This window comes from Vicugna pacos, chromosome 13 (genome assembly GCF_048564905.1).
Source record: "Vicugna pacos chromosome 13, VicPac4, whole genome shotgun sequence".
Classification (NCBI taxonomy): domain Eukaryota; kingdom Metazoa; phylum Chordata; class Mammalia; order Artiodactyla; family Camelidae; genus Vicugna; species Vicugna pacos.
Window position 1 is genome coordinate 29,658,481 of NC_132999.1, and position 19,796 is coordinate 29,678,276.

The 19,796-nt window shown below is 50.5% G+C and overlaps 2 protein-coding genes across 12 annotated transcripts in view; one reads left to right on the forward strand and one right to left on the reverse strand.

The window, feature by feature from the left end:
- Positions 1 to 84: 84 nt before the first annotated feature.
- On the forward strand, positions 85 to 14,041 carry CC2D1B (coiled-coil and C2 domain containing 1B). 7 transcript variants are annotated; one of them, XM_015236150.3, is made up of 24 exons: positions 85 to 232; positions 1,808 to 1,890; positions 3,012 to 3,156; positions 4,156 to 4,259; positions 4,620 to 4,775; positions 5,177 to 5,302; positions 5,504 to 5,663; positions 5,867 to 6,048; positions 6,231 to 6,306; positions 6,399 to 6,509; positions 6,594 to 6,724; positions 6,955 to 7,027; positions 7,230 to 7,363; positions 7,806 to 7,923; positions 8,007 to 8,179; positions 8,588 to 8,713; positions 9,305 to 9,363; positions 9,451 to 9,567; positions 9,956 to 10,029; positions 10,163 to 10,221; positions 10,425 to 10,476; positions 10,941 to 11,040; positions 11,209 to 11,299; positions 12,455 to 14,041. In XM_015236150.3, the coding sequence occupies exons 2-24, from the start codon at positions 1,825 to 1,827 to the stop codon at positions 12,581 to 12,583; spliced, it is 2,562 nt and encodes an 853-aa protein (XP_015091636.1). In that variant the 5' UTR covers positions 85 to 232; positions 1,808 to 1,824; the 3' UTR covers positions 12,584 to 14,041. The 7 variants fall into 7 exon arrangements, 4 of the variants coding, with proteins under 4 accessions (XP_015091636.1, XP_072830543.1, XP_072830544.1 ...); XM_031684258.2 differs by having other exon boundaries at positions 102 to 232; positions 2,946 to 3,156; XR_012079107.1 differs by lacking the exon at positions 10,425 to 10,476 and having other exon boundaries at positions 12,455 to 12,492.
- A 3,916-nt stretch (positions 14,042 to 17,957) lies between these two features.
- Positions 17,958 to 19,796, reverse strand: part of ZFYVE9 (zinc finger FYVE-type containing 9) — a 130,986-nt gene continuing 129,147 nt past the window's right edge. For all 5 annotated transcript variants that reach the window (XM_072974441.1, XM_072974437.1, XM_072974439.1 and 2 more), the window contains one exon: positions 17,958 to 18,542. In XM_072974441.1, the coding sequence (XP_072830542.1) occupies positions 18,381 to 18,542 (162 nt within the window). In that variant the 3' untranslated portion in view covers positions 17,958 to 18,380. The remainder of the gene's footprint in view (positions 18,543 to 19,796) is intronic.

The window sequence follows — 19,796 nt, forward strand, 5'->3', positions numbered from 1 at the left end:
CGCCTGCGCGCTTAGAACCCCACCCTTGGAGTCACCTGTCGGAGCGCCACGCCCGCTTCGTCTTGCGCATGCGTAATGCTTGGCGTAGGGGCGTGGAGTCACGTGTTAGGGCGTGAGCAGTCTCCCGCCGGGGCGCTTCCTGTCGCGGCGGCCTCGGCGGCCCCGGGGCCGCGGGAGCCTTGGATGGTGCCGGGGGGTAGAAGGCCCGGGTCGGTTTCGGATCCGCCGCGAGGTATGCCGCGTACCCGTCCCCGGCGAGGGGAGATGAGGGCACGACTGGGGAGATGGCGGAGGCTGGGCAGGCACGGCAGAGCGGCGCGTCCTGCGGCGCGGGAGTGGGGTCTTCGGCTTCGCCTCCCTTGTGCACTCCCTGCCCTCCCCTCTCCTGAGCTTGGGCCTGGGTCCAGCCTGGTGTCCCCGGAGCCGCAGACTTGGCGCGTCTTACTGGCCCGCTCACTCCGTATCCCCCGGTCAGTTGACCGCCCGCCTTTCACCCAAATTACCGATATCTGACGCCTGGAGACACCCTGAGCGCCCCCTTCTGTGCGCGCACGTCCAGTTAACGTTGGGGCTGTGTTGATTTTACCCCAACCCTGGAATCCCTACAGCTGTCTCTGTCCTTAACGTCGCCTTTACTGTCCCTCAGCTTTCTCCGGGACCGTTGCAAGATACTCGGTATCGAGAGACGGCTTCCAGCCTCGGTTCTCTCTCCCACCTCCTCCTCTTCTGCAGCCAGAGGGATGTTTCTGAATCGCTGACTTGATCTTGTCACGTCCATTGCTCTCAGAGTCTTGCCCAAACTCTTTTAGATTTAAAATTTTTTCTGTTTTGCCCTTTGCTCACATTATCAGCTTCGTTGGTACCATTCCTGGGCTCACACTTTATGCCTCGATGATCCCAGTTTAGTTTCCTTGTGTAGGTCAAACTTTCTCACCTCAGAACCATTATCAGGTTGTTGCCTACATTTGGACTCCTATTCCCCCTTCCTTCCCCTTCTCCAAGAAGCCTTTGTGTGTGTGTGTGTGTGTGTGTGTGTGTGCGCGCGCGCGCGCGCTGGAAAAGAGGCCATCCCTGGGCACGTATGGCCTCTGATGCCACCCTGCGAGGGTTTTGTCCGTTGATGAGGTGCTCTGCACCATGTAAATATTCTCTGAGGGCTGAGACCATGTCACATTCATTCCTACTCTCCCAGTGCCCAGCACACGGACTGACACATGGTGGGTCCTATGAACGGTTGTGAGATCTTTAAGAGAATCAGAATGCTGAGTCACATTTCTCTGGTGCAGAACCGTCCAATAGAACTTTATGCAGTGATGTAAATGTTCATTATTTGTGCTGGCCAGTGGTAACCACTAGCTGAGGAACAGGCTTTTTTATTTAATTTAATTCAAACATAAATAGCCGTATATGGCCACCATATCTGACAGCACTGTTTTAGAGCCTTTCTGAATCCTACCCAGCCTTGAACGCACCCTGCACCTAGAGTTAATTCCCTGAATCTGCCTTCTTAGGCCCATCCCACTCAGCCTTTTGGGCTTAATCCAGATTTGTCCGTCAGTTCAGTAAGGTTTTATTGTGTCCACACTCCTCTTATACCTGTTAACAGGTGGTCCCCTCCCTTCCGTCTCCCACGTTGCTTGCTTCAGTGCTGTACTTCCAGCGTTAGTATTTCATCTTTCGGTGTTAAGCATTGCATTCTTTTTCTGAGTTGGGAGTTTACAAACCACACCTTACTGCAGGTAGCTCTGTTGAGGGCTGGGCTTGTAGGCTGCTCCAGTCTGAATCTTTTTCACTCCCCACGAAACAGGTATCTAGGCTGCCAAGATGCCAGGGCCAAGACCTCGGAAGGGCCCTCAGGCCAGTGGCCAGGGTGTGGCAGCTGCCAAGCAGGTATGAAAATAGCCTCCTTCACCTTCACTTCTGGGTCAGTCTGAGGGAGGGGGTCTCTGACAACTTAGGCAAACTGGGTCATCTGCATGCTTTCGCTGTTAGTCTGGAGACTTCGCGTGTGCCTCCTGGAGTTGGCAGAACCCTCAGAGACCCTCTGACAAGCTCCTACCACACACCCGTAGGAGATGAGGCCTGAACACTCCTGTATTTCAACCCAGGCATCATCCTGCCATGGCCACCTCCATGTGAATGACCTGGAGGGTTCAGGAACCACCAAAGTTTAAAGGCTTCAGTGCTCTCATGGGTTCCTTATTTAGGGCCACAAATTTGCTTGCCAGGGCTGTGGCCCAAGTGGGAGACTGATGGTGTCTGTCCTCTAATTTTTCTCCATTTATTTCTTCTGGGCCCAAGTTCTGAGACTTCTTAGCCCATTTTTAGTGTCTTAAAGAGGCAGATAAGGGAGGTGGTAGGATAAAGGGCATAGAGTCAAGGCATAAGATCTTATTTTAAATTCTAGCTTTGCCACTCACAAGACTGTTTCGTCTGAAAATGGAGATAAAAATAGGATCTAACTTTACCTAGAGTAGTCAAATTCATAGAGACAGAAAGAAGAACGGTGGTTACCAGGGACTGGGAAGAGGGGAGAATGGGGAGTTGTTTAACGGGTACAGAGTTTCCGTTTTGCAAGATGAGAAGAGTTCTGTAGACAAATGGTTGTGATGGTAGCAAAACAATGTGAATGTACTTAATGCTTCTGTGGACAGATGGTTGTGATGGTAGAAAAACAGTGTGAATTTACTTAATGCCACTGAACTCTACACTTAAAAATGGTTAAGATGGTAATTTTCATGCTACATATGTTTCACTGCAATTTAAAAGAAAATAGGACCTGCCTCGGGGCTATGAGAATGAACTAAGGTAATCGTGCAGTGCTGCTGTTGTTGTTGGTAATAACAATGGCAGTGTAGTCTTACTGGTTTCTTTGTAGAGCACCAGGGAGATAAATGCCCCAAGGGGTACTGTTTTAGGCCTCAGTTTCCCTTTCTGCACTGTAGGTCCCATAAACAGTGACCTCCTGGAGCCTCACTGTGTGCTTCCTAAGAAACCTTCTCTGCCCTCAGCTCGGGCTCTTTGTGGAGTTCAGCCCTGAGGACATGCTGCTGGGGATGGAGGAGACTGAAGATGACGGGGACCTGGAGGCTGAGCTGCTGGCTCTCACGGGGGAAGCAGGGACCACTGGCAGGAAGCCAGCACCCAAGGGGCAGGGTGAGTTGATAGCGCTTGGTACTGGGACCAGATGGGCTCAGGCAGGTTGTGGAGAGGGTCCTCTCCTCACAGCTGGGAGGAGCCAGCCAGATCCCTGGGTCTTTGTGATACCCGTGTCCCTCCTGCAGCACTGCCACCAGGAGGTCGTCTTGGCCCACTCACACAGCTGTGTGATGGGGAGCTCAGTCCCTTGTGGACTGCGCCCTCTCCATTGTGGACAGTCAGCAGTGTGAATCACAGGCTGGCTCAGGTCCCTATCCTTAGCCCGAGCCAGGGCTCATATAGAGTAGGGGCCCAGCGCTGACTGAATTGGGTACGTAATAAGTGCACATAAGTTATGTCAAATGAATGAATGAGTGGTATTCCCTCCCTAGGCTGAAAGAGGACAGAGGCCTGAAGCCTGGGAGGGTCCAAGGGTCTAAATCTTCGTCTCTCCTCACCAGGAACCCTCAGAGAGAACCACCTCCCATCCCATGTTCCCCTGAGCTGAGGACAGTGAGAGGACCTGGGAGGGGCTCACTGGTCTAGGAGAACCACGGCCCTTCTCTCTCAGGCCAAGCCTGCTCTGGGTTAGACGAGTCTGGGTTTGAGTCTTGGCTCTGCCATTTACTAGGATTGCAATGTTAGGAAGATTAAGAAAGTTCTGTTTACTTACAGGTAAAATGGGGATAATATTACCTGTCTTGCAGAATTATTGTAAAGCTCAAATGAATGTTAAAAATCTTTATATATGTGAAAGGTGTAATATGGGGGGATGGATGGATATATCTGTGAATAACTCCCCTGGCAGGAATGCTGAACAGGGTCCAGGAAGGTTTCCCTGCTGAGGGTCTTCTGTGCTGGGTCATAAAGGGAGAGCCAAGGTGGGACTTTGGCTGTGGAAGGGAAGGAGGATTTCTACCTAGGTGTGTCTGCCAGTGCAGTGGATTGAAGACCCTCCTTTACTCCTCATGAACCTTTTCTGAGTTGCTCTGACTCTCTGTGACCCTCTTCCCCCAGCCCCGCTGCCTATGGCCCACATCGAGAAGCTGGCGGCGGACTGTATGCGGGATGTGGAGGAGGAGGAGGAGGAGGAAGGACTGGAGGAGGATGCAGACTTGCTGGTGCGTCTTCCAGGCTGTTGTCTGAGGGCTCTGTGGCCAAGCCTGTGGAGGAGGCCTAGGGCTTGTCCCTCTGTGCACTCTGACATTGAGTGAGTGCCTTGCCCTTCTTGGGTCCCTTTCCTGACTGTGCAGTGTGAGACCATTCGCCTTTGATGTCTGGTCTGAGCTCTGTACTTGGAGATCAGATTTAGAGGCTTCACTGTTTTTAAGGCTATCTGTGGTCAGATTAAAAGAGTGATTTGATAAAGGAAACTTTCAGGCACAGTGACTGATACTGAGAAATACTGCTGGGGGAGAGTATCTTTTATTCTCAGGTGCTGCCATGCAGCCCTCAAGCTCCTGGGACTTATGTCTCCTCAGACTGAGCTGCAGGAGGTCCTGGGTGCAGATGAGGAGGCTGGGCCCCTGGATGGCGATGAGACAGCCAGCCCTGGTGACTCTGAGGAGAAGGGACAGGACAACATTGAACTTTCAGTGCAGACAGCTCTCCCAACAACTTCAGTCCCAGCAGTTCAGGTAGGTTCTGGAGGGGTCCAGTGTCCTCTGTGCCCCGCACGTCCATGTATAACATACATGGTGCGTGGCTGGACGAGGAAGTCGACAGTAACCCTTCCCAGCTGCCCCAAGTGGAGACTGAGCAGAAGAAACTCCTAGGTGGCCTCAAAGGCCTCTCTGTTCTCTCAGACTACCCCCGCAGCCATTTCCTGGCCTCCACAGATTGTCTGGGCCTCTGTTTGCCTCTGACATGGCCTCTGGCCTCTCCAGTGAGTCTTTGCCTCCCACCGTGGGGCTCTTAGGCTCTTCCTTCTCCTAGAATCCAAGTGCTTCATTTTCGGGGTTAGCTTCCTTGCAGGGAGGGAGCAGCAAGGGCCTAGCTGGCCCTGGAGTGGCCAGGCCCTGAACCAAAGTATCTACAGGCTGGAGGGCCTCAGGGGCTGCAGGCTCTGCTGGAGGAGCGAATCCACAACTACCGTGAGGCTGCGGCCAGTGCCACGGAGGCAGGTGACGCGGCCAAGGCCAGGCGCTGTGACCGTGGCCTGAAGGTGGGCTGGGCTCGGCTGGGGACCAGGGCTGGGCAGAGTGGGGCTGAGGGCAGTGGGGGCTGAGGGTAAGGCACAGGAGGAACTTGGGCCATGGAGGGGAAGCCTCCCACCAGCCTTATGGCAGGAAGGATCCCTGGCCTGTCTCTGAGCAGGGTCCAGCCTGCAATGGCTGGCTAGGTTTCTGGTTCTTCTCTCCCTCAGACTCTGGAGTCCCAGCTGGCTGCTGTGAGGAAAGGCAGGAAGATCAGTGAGGATGAGATCCCACCTCCAGTGGCCTTGGGCAAGAGGCCCCTGGCCCCCCAGGAAACAGCCAGCAGGAGGCCTGAAGCAGAACCCCCAGCTCCCCACTCTGTGGAACCAGGTATCTGGAGACAGTCAAGTCTGGTCCTGGTTCCCAAGGCCAGAGCCCGCGGCCTGCCTCCCCGGCCTGCCGTCGCTGTTGCCGATGTCCATTGCTGTCAGTCTCACCTTCCCTGAGAGGTCCCTCAGGGCAGCCAGACCTGGAGGCACTTGAATATTCTTTGGCCTTGATGCCCTCTCTGTGGACTTTTTGTTTCTCCATAGACAACCCCTTCCAGCCTGAGACAAGCCTCTTGGACAGCCCTGGTATTTCTGCCTCACCTGATTCTGACCCAGACCCACGGGCCCTGTTGTTGGCCCGACAGAGAGAGTACAAAGTGGCTGCTCTGAATGCCAAGCGGGCTGGAGACCTAGACCGTGCCCGAGAGCTCATGAGGATTGGGAAGGTATGGCGTCTGACTCAGAGGCCCTATGTCCAGCCCCTCGTTTCCATTGGGGCAGTGACTTGCTCAGTGTCATACAGCTAGACTAGGCTTGAGTGAGGCTGGCCTGAGGGGGAGTTTTTTCAGCCCAGATTCTTGAGGTTCCCTGGTTTATGCCCCCAGACCTGACTTTCTTCCTACTGCAGAGATTTGGTGCTGTCCTGGAGGCCTTGGAGAAGGGGAAGCCTGTGGACCTGAGTGCCATGCCCCCAGCACCTGAGGGTCAGTATGGGAATGGGGGGGGGGGAGCCTGCTCAGGCAGGGGCTGGGTTGGCCAGGCACGCCCACCTACATCTCTGTTCTGGGTCCTTCAGACCTGAAGCCCCTCCCACAAGCTACCAAGGCCCCTACAGCACCCTCAGTTGCACCCCCAGCAGTGGAGCAAGTACAGCCAGTGATGGCCTCTGACATCCCAGCAACCCCAGGTAGGACCCCAGGATGCTGGGACTGTGGAGTGGGGATATGGGGGGGAGGCAGGCAGAGCTGATGCCCTCCTTCCTCCTTTTAAGTGGCCCCTGCTGAGCCACAGACAGTGCTAGACGCCCTGCAGCAGAGGCTGAACAAGTACCGGGAGGCAGGCATCCAGGCCCGGGGCAGTGGGGATGAGCGCAAGGCCCGGATGCATGAGCGCATTGCCAAGGTGAGCCTGCCGCTGCACAGCCCCTTCCTCTGTGTCGGCCTCTGTTCTTGGCTGGCTTCTGTCTGTCTGTGCCCTGGTCTGTGAGTCTCCATCTGTCTGCCTCTCTCTCTTGAGCTCCTGCTGCCTCAGGGGTTCTTTTTCCTCCTCTTTCAGTCTTCCTCTCCCTGTCTCCCTGAGTGGAGCCTGCAGACTGCTGCCCACCATACTTCCCTCCTTGCCTTCTTTTGCAGCAATATCAAGATGCCATTCGAGCACACCGAGCAGGACGGAAAGTTGACTTTGCTGAGTTGCCTGTTCCTCCAGGTGAATGGGGTTTGGCCTAGGGGCTTATGAGGAAATCTCTGAGCAGGACTGGGGTGGAGGGAATGATTTCTCACATATCTGCCTCCACTCTGTGGAAGCCACCCATCCCAGTCATACCCAGAAAGACCCCGACAGGACCCATGGCAAATTGGTGCCTCCCCAAGGCTACACTATCCCTCTCCCGGCTGTCTCCCTTCTCCAGGATTCCCCCCCATACCGGGCCTGGAGCATACCATGGATACAGAGGAGGATGTAGTGGCAGCTACTTTAGCAGCTGCCCAGAAACTGGCCTCAGAGGATGCAGCCCCAGCAGAGGAAGAGGAGGACCAGGACGAGGTTTGCCTGAGGGCCCGAGGTTTGCCTGAGGGCCCGAGACTCCAGGGGTTGATGGGAGGAAACAGCAGATGAAGGGCAAACCCAGGCTCTGGTGTCCCATATTAACAAGCCCAGTGAGGTAGGTATTCTTTCCTTTATTTTATAGAGAAAAAACTTGGGCAAGAGTGCCCAGCTAGGAGTTAGCAGAGTGGGATTCAAACCAAGGTCTTTCTGACTCTGGAGCCCAGGTTCCATCCCCATTGCTCTGCTGTCTCCTGTCAGGGAGGTTAGTTCAGAGAGCTTTTGAGGCTTCTTCTAGCTCTGAGATTCTCTGGGGCCCATGTGAGGAAGGCATTCATCTCAGGTCGCACCGAGAATGCAGCATTAGGGAGAGACCCCTGGTCTGGGAGCTCATGGCCAGGGTGAGGAACAGATCCCGTGACAGCCTCCTGGGTACCTGTAGGATGAGCCCCCAGCCCAGGCCCCAGTGGCCAAGAAGCCAACACAGCCTGTGGTGCCTTCATCCCGGCCCCCATCTGAGCCCAAGGCCTCGAGTTCCAAGGAGTCGCTGAGTCCATCTGGTGAGTTGGGGAGAAGAGGGATGGAGGAGTGAAGGCTGTAGTGAGGGGTAGGCATGGGTCTAACCAGTGTCCCCTCCTTTCAGTGCGGGAGCAGCTGACGCTGTTAGAGGCACGTAAACTGCAGTACCAGCGGGCAGCCCTGCAGGCCAAGCGCGCCCAGGACCTGGAGCAGGCCAAAGCGCATCTGCGGGTGGCCAAATGCCTTGAGGCTCAGATCATCCAGGTCCGAGCTGGGCGACCTGTGGACCTCTCCAAGGTGAGTGTCACCTGGTTAAGCCGCAGGACTTCTCAGGCAGAGAGGTGGGTATCAGGCTTGACGGGCAGGGCTGTGAACAAGGTAGCTGCTTGGAGGAGGGAGTACTTAGGTAGGATGTGGTGACAGCTGAGGAGAACCTTTTGCTTTTGCTTATCTCTGCCCCATGGCCCCGAGAGAGGCCAAGGAGGGCTAGGTGGACTGCCTGTGGTCAGAGCTGGCCATGCAGGGCAAGGCCAGTGGAAAGCAGAGCATTCATTGCAGTGGCTGGGGTAGGATGGCAGGCAGTGAGTTCCCATCACTGGAGGTTAGAAGCTGGAGAAACATTTAGTTTAGATTCTGTGTGTGTTAGACTCAATAGAGGAATAATCTGACTCTTGAGGCCCCTGAGGGGCCTTGTGACCTGAGCAGGTACCTTCACCTTTAACGGATGAAGAGGGTGACTTCATCCTGATCCACCATGAGGACCTGCGACTCTCCCAGAAGGCTGAGGAGGTGTATGCCCAGCTGCAAAAAATGCTTCTGGAGCAGCATGAGGTCAGTAGGCCCACAGCCTCCCTCTGGGGAAAGGGAAGGGGCTCAGAAACCAGATGGGGTTCAAATTCTAGCTCTTCCACTCACTGGCTGTATGACCTTGGGTAAGGCATTTCCCCTCTCTGAACCACATTTTCCTCATCTGTAAAATGAGATGATTAATACCCTCCTTGCAGGGTGGTTATGAAGTTCACACAACAGAGTGGAGGGGGAATTACTTTGAAGATGGGAGGAAGAAGTGTTTGGGGAGACAGATATATATGCATATTTAAAAATATATACATGTATATATATTTGTGTATTTATCTGAATTGCTGCCTGCAAGTCTGCTTTCTGAAGTGATGTTTCTGTTAAGTTTTAAAGGAAGAATAGGAGTTTGCTAAAGGAATCTAGGAGGATGGCCATCCTCAGGAGAGGAAACAGCAGAAACTTAGAAAAGTGTAATGGGACTTGGGAACAGTAACCTTGCAGGTGTGTGTTGGGGGAGAAGGGTGAGGTTACTGAAGGTTGGAGCTTTCACAAGTCAGGCCTCAAAGGCCAATCTAGACACTAACTGCTCTGAGCTCTGGAGTCACCCTGAGCCCCTATTTTCAGAAGTGTCTGCTGTTCTCCAAGCAGTTCATGCACCAGGGCAATGTGGCCGAGACCACCCGGTAAGTGCAGGGCTGGGGCTGGAGCTTGTTGAGGGGGAGCAGAATATGAGCCCCTTCCATGCTGACAAGCACACCTGTCCCTGTCAGGTTTGAGAAGCTTGCTCAGGACCGCAAGAAGCAGCTTGAGATCCTGCAGCTGGCTCAGGCCCAGGGCCTCGACCCTCCCAACCACCACTTTGAGTTGAAGACATTCCAAACTGTGAGGTGCCAAAGCCTAAGGAAGACTGTGGCTCCATACAGGGGCAGGGCAAGAGTTTGGGAGCCAGGGATGGAGACTTAGCCCCTTGAGTGTGGCTTCCCAGGCTTGCCCCTGACATAGGCCTGGGCCTGGGGAGGAGCAGGACATGGTGCCTGCCTGTGAGGAGCTCAGAGCTCTGGTGGCTGGGGAGGGAGCTCTGGACTAGAGGGTCCAGACCAAGGTCTGCATGCCAGCCCTGCTACTTTTACTCAGACAAGCTTTAACTCCCTGTACCCACTCTCCTCCCGGCCACCACCCAACTGGGCAGGCAGGCAGGCACTGGAATAGGGGACCCCTTCTCATTGCTCTCCTTCACTTCACTTTGGGTTTGTTTTCCTTGCTTCCTGGCTATAGGATCTTCGCAGAACTCAACAGCACAGAAATGCATCTGATCATTGTCCGGGGCATGAACCTCCCAGCACCTCCAGGTAGCCACCCCTACTTTTGGAGGCTCTTGTCCAGATACTCCACCCCTGGCCGGTAGGGAGGCACTAGCTCTTCCTCTGTATCAAGTGCTGGGTCCGGCTACTTCCTCTGACTTTTGCTCTCACTTTTTTATAGGGGTGACTCCTGATGACTTGGATGCGTTTGTGCGGTTTGAGTTCCACTACCCTAATTCGGTGAGGTTTCGGTAGCAGTAGGATCCTGTGAACCCCATCTTCCATTCCAGGGCCCTATGCTCAATTTTTCCCTGGGAGTCTGGCTATAGGGAGGGGTTTGAAGACCCTTGGGCCCATTCCCTCAACACTGGCGTAGTCCAGAGTTCCTGGCCCTATATCTGTTTTTTCAAGCTGCCCTGACTTCTCCCTTCTCACTGCTTTAGGACCAGGCTCAAAAAAACAAAACAACTGTAGTGAAAAACACAAACTCTCCAGGTGAGGACCCACATGAGGGCTGCTTTCTCTTCCCTCTCACCCTCTGATACATGTGTGCAGCACTCATGTTTCCAGAGTGCTTTCAGATCTATTACCTTACTTGGTTTGCTCAACGTGGGAGATAAAGGCAGGTATTATTACCACTCCTTTAACGTAGTTGGGGAAACTAAATTCAGAGAGGTAAAAGGACTTGCCTAGGGACTCAAAGCAAGGAGGTGGTGGAAATGGGACTCAAATCCAGGAATCCTGACTCCAAATTCCAAGCCTTTTCCATTTTGGTATAATTTGTGTTTTAACTGTCCAGGTGAATTTCAAGGCCAGGACCTGGATGCTCTACCTCCCTCTAGTGGCAGGCACTCTGAAATGCAGGCAGAAAGATTGAGAGGGGAGGCCAGCCCTGGGCCTGTTCACTTTTCTCAGGAAATCCCTGGAAGCCAAGTCCCTCTGTCTTCTCCCCGTTGCAGAATTTGATCAACTCTTCAAGCTAAACATCAACCGAAACCACCGGGGATTCAGGAGGGTGATTCAAAGCAAAGGAATCAAGTTTGAAATCTTCCACAAAGGGTGAGTCAGTCACAGTGCCAAGCTGGGCAGGGAAGAAGGACGGGCTTCTTATTGCTGCCACCCCTGCTACTGCCCCTGCTAGTGTTCGGTTTCCTTGCACCGGGTTTAGCCAGCTCATTTCTGCCTGCCTTGCCCTGTCCAATCCTCTGCTCACTCTTGGCTCTCCAGATCCTTCTTCAGAAGTGACAAGCTGGTCGGCACAGCCCACCTGAAACTAGAGCGGCTGGAGAATGAGTGTGAGATCAGAGAGATCGTGGAGGTAGGGTGGGCAAACTGGAGATTTGGCCAGTATTCACTGAATATCATTCCCTGTTGTAGGGTTTTCATGCCCATAAATTTAAAAATATCTGTAAGTGTGCTATAGATAGTTCTTGCTATTTCCATTTCCCGAATGAAGAGATTCAGAGGGTCTGAGGAAGTGTCACAGTGTCACCCAGATAGGAAGTAGCTATGTACTTTCCACAGCACTCCGGGCTACTCACGTTCTCAGTTATAGTAGATTAAGGGCCCTTGAGGGGTCTGATCACTGCTGTCAACTTGGCACACACACATTTCTGGGGGTGGACTATATTTGCATCAGTTGTCAACATGATGAGGTAGAACAAGCTCTGGACATAAAGTTGTTAAGGTATTTCCAGATGGGGACCCACCAGAACATAGCTAGTCTGTGTTAGGAATCAGCCCCAGACAGTCCTTTAAGTTTCTGTGAACTCACTGCATTTTACAGGTAAGGACTCTTAAGTGCTTGCCTGACGACAAGGCAGCTGAGGTCCAGAGAGGAGGTGTTCCATAAGCTCCTCCAGAGCATCCCTGGCAGAGCTGATGTCTTCATAGGTTGGGGCTCTGCCCACTACCTGGCCTCTGCCTGTTCGGGGCAGTCGTTCCTAAGTAGGGTTTGTATTGCCCCCAGCGAGGCTGGTCAGACCTCTCGAGCACTGCTCTGCACTCTGCACAGGAGGGAAGCAGCATGGTTGGTGTAAAGGAACCTTTGGCCTGGGTTCTAGCCTTGGCCTTGCTGCACAGTGGCTGTGTGACTTGATCATTCCCTCCTCTCTGGGCCATCTGTGAAGGGAGGGTTTGGGCTCAGTGGTTTTCAGGCTGCACCTTGAAGCTAGAGCGTTTCTTGTAGGAGCTGCCGTGAGGACTGTGGGGAAAACCGAGTGAGCAGAGATTTACGTTTCTCAGCTCCACTTCAGAGCACTGCTGGTTATTTGGATTTACATACTACTTTTTTTATAAGACTTACCAAAAACCACCAACCAACAGGACAGCGGGGTTGTCCTGAAATGGAGACTCTTGTGTTGACATGCAGGAAACTCTAGCTCCTCTCTCTCTTTACCCGTAAGCGTAGGGAGCTGTCTGCTCCCAGCCCCCGCCCCCTCAGTTACCATCTCCCTTTCCGCCATCCTCACAGGTCCTGGACGGAAGGAAGCCCACTGGGGGCAAGCTGGAGGTGAAGGTGAGGCTGCGGGAGCCTCTGAGTGGCCAGGACGTACAGATGGTCACCGAGAACTGGCTGGTCCTGGAGCCCAGGGGCGTGTGAGGTGGGCAGCTCCCTGGGCCCTTAGACCCACCCTCTACGCCCTGCTCACTGCCTGGGCCCCACATGGACCCTTACAGCATCTAACTCATATCTAAGGAAAAAGCCTAGAAATTTCTCTTCTGTGAGGAAGGTCAAGGGGCAGAGCTGTCAGGTGCGGCTCAGGCGGAGTGTCTCATGATCTTCACAACTAGGGAGGGGCGTTAACCCATCTTCAGGAAATCCTTTCTAAAATCTATGTGTACATTCACTGCAATTTAGACTTAATTTCCTATGCTTTGTGCCCTTGTGCAAAAGGGGGTCAAAGTTGAGAGAGGGGTCAGGCCAGCAACTCCTCTCCAGCATTTTTTTCCCAGCTTTACTGGCCACAGAAGCCTCTGTACATAAAGGAGATGCTGCTACACAAGCACCAAAGACCTGTTAAGTTCTTGCATTACAGACAACAGCCCTCATCTTTCCCCGTTGCTGGCCCTTCTCCAGGCCTCCACCAAAGCAGGCTGGATTCCAGGAGTCCCCCTCCCCACCAGGTGAAGGCAGTGACAGCCTCACTGCTCTGTGCCATGGAGTCCTATAACCCCTTAACCCCTGGAGTAACTGCCGCTTACTCCAGGCCCCCCAGTTGCACGATTTCTAGATGTGCCTTTAAAAGATGAAACTAAGGGATGGGAAAACTCGAGTGTGATCTGGACCGCCACCTCCCCCTGGGTTAGGGTCAGGGCAGGGTTCTGTGACTCCAGTTGGTCAGTGGCGACCTATCCCACACAACTCAGTTTCCCCCCAGCCTTGCCTGTGCCTTGGTTCCTGACAGCTGTTGCACTAGCCTCCCTGCTTCCCAAAGCTCTCAGTGGAAGTTTGTTCAGGACTGTGTGGTGGGAAGTAAGGGCGAGGCTCTATCTTGGGTTTGGTCCATGCACCTAAGACTGACTTATGGTAACTGGAGGAAGAAGGAAAAATAATATATATATATATTTATGTAATTATTTTTATTTAAGAAACTAGGTCTAATTCATTTGTAGGGGCTTTACACTCTGCACAAGGTAACCATCAAAGTCCTAAACAAAAGCCCTGCTCCTCCCTGTCATTTTTTAAAAGCTAGAGTAGCAGTAACTTTTTAATTGACAGAAATTGCTGTTAATGTTTCCCCTTTGAGAGCGGGCAAGAGAAGCCTTTCCTCTTCAGCTGATCACCTAAGGAAATCTTAGTTCTTTCCCAAGAAATTCTCCTTTGGCTTTGTTTTCCTGAATGGGTGGAGATGATGGATTTATATTTGCAATAGATTTAATGTTCAAAACTGCAATATTCTACATTTCTTAGAAATAAACTTTAATACCCTGTCTCCCCCCCCCCCCTTTTTAAGCATTAAGTTCAACAGAGTCTTCCTCAAGATTTTTTAAAGGCTCTAACTAAAGCAGATGTATTCAACTTACTGATCACTATAGTACAGCATAAGCACGGCTCAGAGATTGATCTTTGTGTGTGTCTTTTTCTGGGATGAGGCTGGACCATGCTTTCCTGCCCTTAAAGGCACAGCTTCTGGTGGGTAACTTTTCTGAGAGTGTTCTAGCCAGTTTTACTTACCTCTCAGAGTGAACTACTAGAAATTCCACAGATATGAGACTTAACACTTAAATGTGGTCACATCTGTGTCACACAAGCAGTCATCTAGGATAAAAAGGAGGGTTGTTAGCCTTCATAAGGTGGCCTAGAGCAAAGAAGGTGGTGAAGAGGGCTCCTGACCCAACCTAGTCTTCCCCCAGTGCTTACTAAGGGCTAGGACAGCTGTGGCTATCTTTGAAGGTTCTGACGAACCCCAGGAATTTCTAAACTCAGGCCTCTGCCAGACATCTGACACAGAGATTTCTGTGGCTCATAGATTTCCCTTTGTAACTTGTCCAGTTTTAATCTGCTTCACTGCCCTTTGCTTTATGGAAAACAGAACCTCTAGGCTGAAGGAGGCAAGACAAAGCCGCCCACTGGACTTACAGACTGAGGTTCTTCAAAACGCCTTTGTTACAGCCAAGGCATGCAGGGTCACTGGTAGTGGGCGGAGCCTGCCCAGCCTCATCTTGGCCTAAAATTCATCCAAATGCAGCAACTGAACATTGGAGAGAGTGACTTGCGGGCAGTTGGGAACCAACCACAACCCAAACCATTTTTAAATTTAAAATTTCCTCACACACTTCCTTTTGAATTAGTGAACTGAATACAATATGGAAGAAGTTTATTTAGAATCAGGAACTCTTGCTCATAATTAAAGGGCAGACTATTTTGTGTTTTATTCTTTCCTTTCTTATTGTACAACCGGGAATCTGCATTGTCACTTCCCGATTTTTGAGGGCTTGTTTTCCAAATATCTGTAAGTAGCTCTTCCCCCTTAAGTAAAGGCAACTGCTTTTAGGATGAAACTGTGGGGTTGAGACTGGTAGGGAGGGTAGAGGCAGGGAGCTCGTACCTGTTCCATTTCCATCACAGGTAGATTCTTCCCTTCTCTGGGCCTCAGCTTCCCAAACTCTTAAGTGGGCATTTCATTCCTATTCTGCTCCTTATCCCTTCTGGCTATATTACAATCCCCCAAATCCCATTACTGTATTAACATTATTTTAGCATTGTTACTAAGATGGGAACCACTATTACAAACTTACTCTAGAGACACAACATTCAGCAGATTGCTTGATTGTTGTCTCAAATGCACAAATTATTCCCCAGATGACTAGCTATGATAGAAGTAAATTCAGTTAGAAAGTTTGGACTCACCTGCATTCAGGAACCACTGTGGATGAGGGAAGACACTAGATGGGAACTTACACAGGGCAAAGCCCCATATTTCCGTAGCTCTAGAGTCCCAGTACGTGCTCAGGAAGTACTGACAAAAAGAAATGGAGGAACTACATTGCCTAGCATTTAGTAAGAATTTAGTAGTTTAAGAGTTTAATGTTAGCAGAAGAGCAATTTTGTTCCTCTTTAACTTACAAGGATTTCTATATACCTAAGTTTACATTATAGAAGAATTTGCCTTATTTAGAAATGTGATGTTTCAGTTCTATACAACATACAGTGTATAGAAACAAAGATAAAAAACTAGAGAAAATAATAAACTAGCTTTGGCTATTTTATGCCCAGTTCCACAAGCTGATTTTACTAAACATAGAGGACATTTTATGCAACTAAGAATGGCCCTGACAAAATGCAGGGCCAGAGTCTGTCCTTAGTAGAACTAAAAAGCTTCCACTTATCCAGAAGAAATACGTACAATCTGCGAGATCTGTTTAGCTGAGCAGGAAGAAAGATAACTTCTACAGGAAAACAGAACCAACTCCTATAGGAGCCTCAGACTTCCAGTGTGTATTCAGACAAAGCTCTATGCTACACTGGATAGCTACTATCCCTGTTAACAAGCATGCCCTGTGCCTCTCAGGTTTGGGGGTGACAGTGCCAGGACTCGGTGCTTACCGGCTGGTGATCTGCGGGCATCTACTCTGTCTTGCCTTAGAAACTCTGAGTACCTCCGAAGTCTGTGGGCAAGGTCACAATTCCAGTTCTCTGCAGCCACCATCAGTGAAGCCTCTAGTGAGGCAGGTATAGAAAGTGGGTCCCCCCACCATGGAAGAGGGAGGAACCTAGCTAGACACACCTCAAAGGCCAGGCTTTGGGCCTCAGAAACAGCTGCTGCCCCGAACGTAGGCCCAAGCCTGTAAGTGCCAGCTGCTAGGCCCAGCTCCAGCCACTGGGGAGCAGTCTCTCGCTGTCTCAGGCCTGCACTAGCTTCCAGAGGATTCTTGAAGCTGTGCTGTCACTGCAGAGGGACCAACCTAGTGCATGACCTGGGCTTTTAGAAGATGCAAGTGACAAGGAAGTGAGCTGTGCAACAGCAGTGTTTTTCACACTGGGTCATGAAATCCACTTTGTGACCAAAATAAATTTTTCGTGGAGAAATGAAAATTTCACAATGAGAGTATATCACATATATCATAGGTAAACCAAATCTTAGCTTCTGTTACCTTTTCCACTAAAAGAAACTGGCTGATTCCAAGGCTGCGACAGGGTAAGCACAAAATGGCTGTAGGTATCTTGTTAGGCCAGAAAAGGAGGTGTTCAAAAAAAATGTTAAGAGTATGTCACTAAGAGCTAGCCTGAAGGTGTTCTCTCCAGCCAAAGCTGAGACCATCTGAGTACCAATGGATTACAGCCATTCAAAAAGTAATCTCAAGTCCATAATGAAAATTACGTGGATAAAAAAAATAAGGAAGAGGGAAAGGCTTTGGCTTATAGATGATCAAGTGCAACTGGAATTGAAGAGTCACTGGTAGCCATCACAGTACAAGATCAGTTCAGACAGGAATCATCAGTGGATGCTAAGCCTACGGGGAAATTTTAATGAGCGATATTTGCATGATCTGAAAGTGTCTATACACATTCTGGTTACTTGCTCCAAGGGGAAAATGCAGTAGAGAAACTGGACAATACCTTGATCAGGCAATCAAAATTTACCATCAGTGAGGGGCAGGATATTAAGTGACCCCTGATATGATGTCCTAAAGGGGACACAACATAGGTAGGCATCTGGCCAGGAAGGAGTGCATAAACTAATTCTAATTATGAGGAGATACCGACCAAATTCAAAATGAGGCATTTTCTATTAAAAAATGGCCTGGAGGGGTGCTTATACTCACCCAAAATGTCAATGATATAAAAGATAAAAGTTGAGTCGTGATAGCTGCTTGCCACGTCAGATCCCAGGCTGGAAGCTTCCCTGGGGGGGGGCGGAGGTGCCAGGTTAGAGTGTTAAATCAACGTTCAACTGACTGAAGCTGAGAACTGTCCTGCGGTTATGTTAGGAAATAAGCATTAAAGTAGGGGTACAGGGCTATGATCAAAGCAGCTTACTCTCATATGCCTCAATTTTTTATGGAGAGAGGAACACTGATAAAGCAAATGAGGCAGAACCTCAATATGTGAACAATAGGTGAATCTGGGTAAGCGTACACTGTTCTTTTTTTAAACTTGCAACTTTTCCAGAAGTTTAAATTATTTCTCATAGAATGTTTTAAAAAATACCTCTAGTATATATTATAACTAAAAGTATCTTGGGTATATTCTGTCAGCTTTCACAGAAAGGCCCAATTCAATGTCTTTCATCCCCTCTGGCAGCTCTTGAGCAATCCTGAACCCGGCTCTGCTCTCCAAGGGAGGGCGACTCATTTATACTGAGGTGCCCTTCCTTCTATAGAAGAGAGATAATCCTTTGGGTCTTTGATTCACATCAATAATCTAAAAACAAACAAAATTCTAAGTGTGACTTCTATATGAAGTCGCTGTGATGTAACCGGGACAAGATCAGCATGAAATTGTCCTTTTTATATCAAATCTGTACAAAGAGTTCAAGACCGATGCTTCATTTTTTATTTCCCTCTGCCCTCCCACCCCACCCTTGGTGATGGCTGTACCCATTTTGAGCATTTCTGAGCACAAGACCAAAAGTAAATCTTAAAACAGAGGAGCAGAATTCTTGTCTAAACAGTAACAGAAGGGGATTAGCTGCAAGGATAGCATAACTGTTGTGCAGTAACAGAAGCTGCCCAGATCTTCTTGGTGGACAATGCATAGAAGACTTAGAATTATGGAACATCTGTCCCCCCAGCCACCCTTTCCCACCCCTATTCCCCAGACCCCTACTCCCACCCCCCTACCCCCCATTAATAGTGTTAACAAAAGCTTAATCTTCCAGTTCTAAAGTGCAAATGATTTGGGTATGACTGCTGTTGTCAACAGGTCTGAACAGAAAAAATGAAGTCCTCTCTGTCTATGCGATGTTTTCCAGAATATAAAAGATGAGTTCCATGACGATGGGGCCCTCACTGAGCTGGCAGGCCCCTCCATGGATCACCGGCACCAAAGCGCTGTCCAGATCGTTCATGTACTGTGAGGGAAGGGGCTGGCCATTGCTCCCTGCTTGATAGCCAACCTACACCACAGAGAGAAGGGGGTGACAGGTTACTGGACAGAGTAGGTCTCTCCAGAAGGCCAAGGAGGCTGAGCAGGAAAAGGAGATGTCCTTCTTGGCCAAGTGCCAGGCACACGGTAATGAACACAAATTTCTCCTTCTCTTCCCTGAATTGTTACTTACCCTGTCATTTATTCATCCTGCCCCTGTCACTTGGTAACTGTGAGACCTTGGGCAAGACACTTAATCTGTTACAGTCTTAGTTTCCCAGGAAGAGGTGGGGGAGGGCACAGAGAGGTATGAAATGTCAGAAATAGCACGTAAACCTTTGGTTGGGAAAATTAAAATGAGAAATATACTGGGTACAACTCTCTACCACAGCAGGAACTGAACATTTGTTCTCCAACCACTCATCCACACTCCATTTTCTGAGCACCACAAACAGGAATTCAAAGTGAATATAAATGGGGCCCCTGCCCTTGAGAGGCTCACATATTTAGCAGAAAAATACTTGCTATTAAATTGTTTTATGCGAGGTAATTTTCTCTCCAGCCAGATTATCAGTACTATTTGAGAAAGGACCATAATACTTCATTTGTCTTACCCTGATATGCTTAGTACAGCACTAGGCAAGACCTTGAGTAGAAAGTATTTGTTGATTGATGACTAGTCCCGGAATGGAGCCAAATACATAACCTTACACATTTTCCCTGAGAATGACACAACCTCTGCATCAAAGTGGGAGCACTGGGACATGTCACAGGGATACAAAATCCAAAAGAAGTGTAGTGAGATTAGTGCCAGGCCTCTAGGGAGAGGTGCCGGGACGAGGACATGTGGCGGGGGCAGGGGATGCTGCACGAAGACTGGACTGCGACCGCAAACAGCACACACAAAAGACAGGGAAGCCTGGCCACAGAGACCCGGGCTGACAGGAAAGTCCATGGGGACGCAGCTCAGGCCCTGTCCACCTACTAACGAGCGTGGAAATGCTGACAGAAAGGAAACAGTGAGGAGTGGGCGCTGCAGAGGCCAGCTGGCAGAAGCCTGCTGTACTTGGATTAAGGAAAGCAAAGCGATTCCTGAAGGGTAGAGCTGGGGAGTCTCAAAGGGTAGCCCCAGTGTCAGTCACACGGGGGTGGCAGGTCCTCAGACACTTCTTAGCCCACACAAAAAACAAGTCCTTGCAAGACATTCAAGTGAGGAGGCCAGAGTTCAGATGGTTCAGAGCCTGACCAAGCAGCACATCCAGGTGTATTACTAACAGAGGGAAAG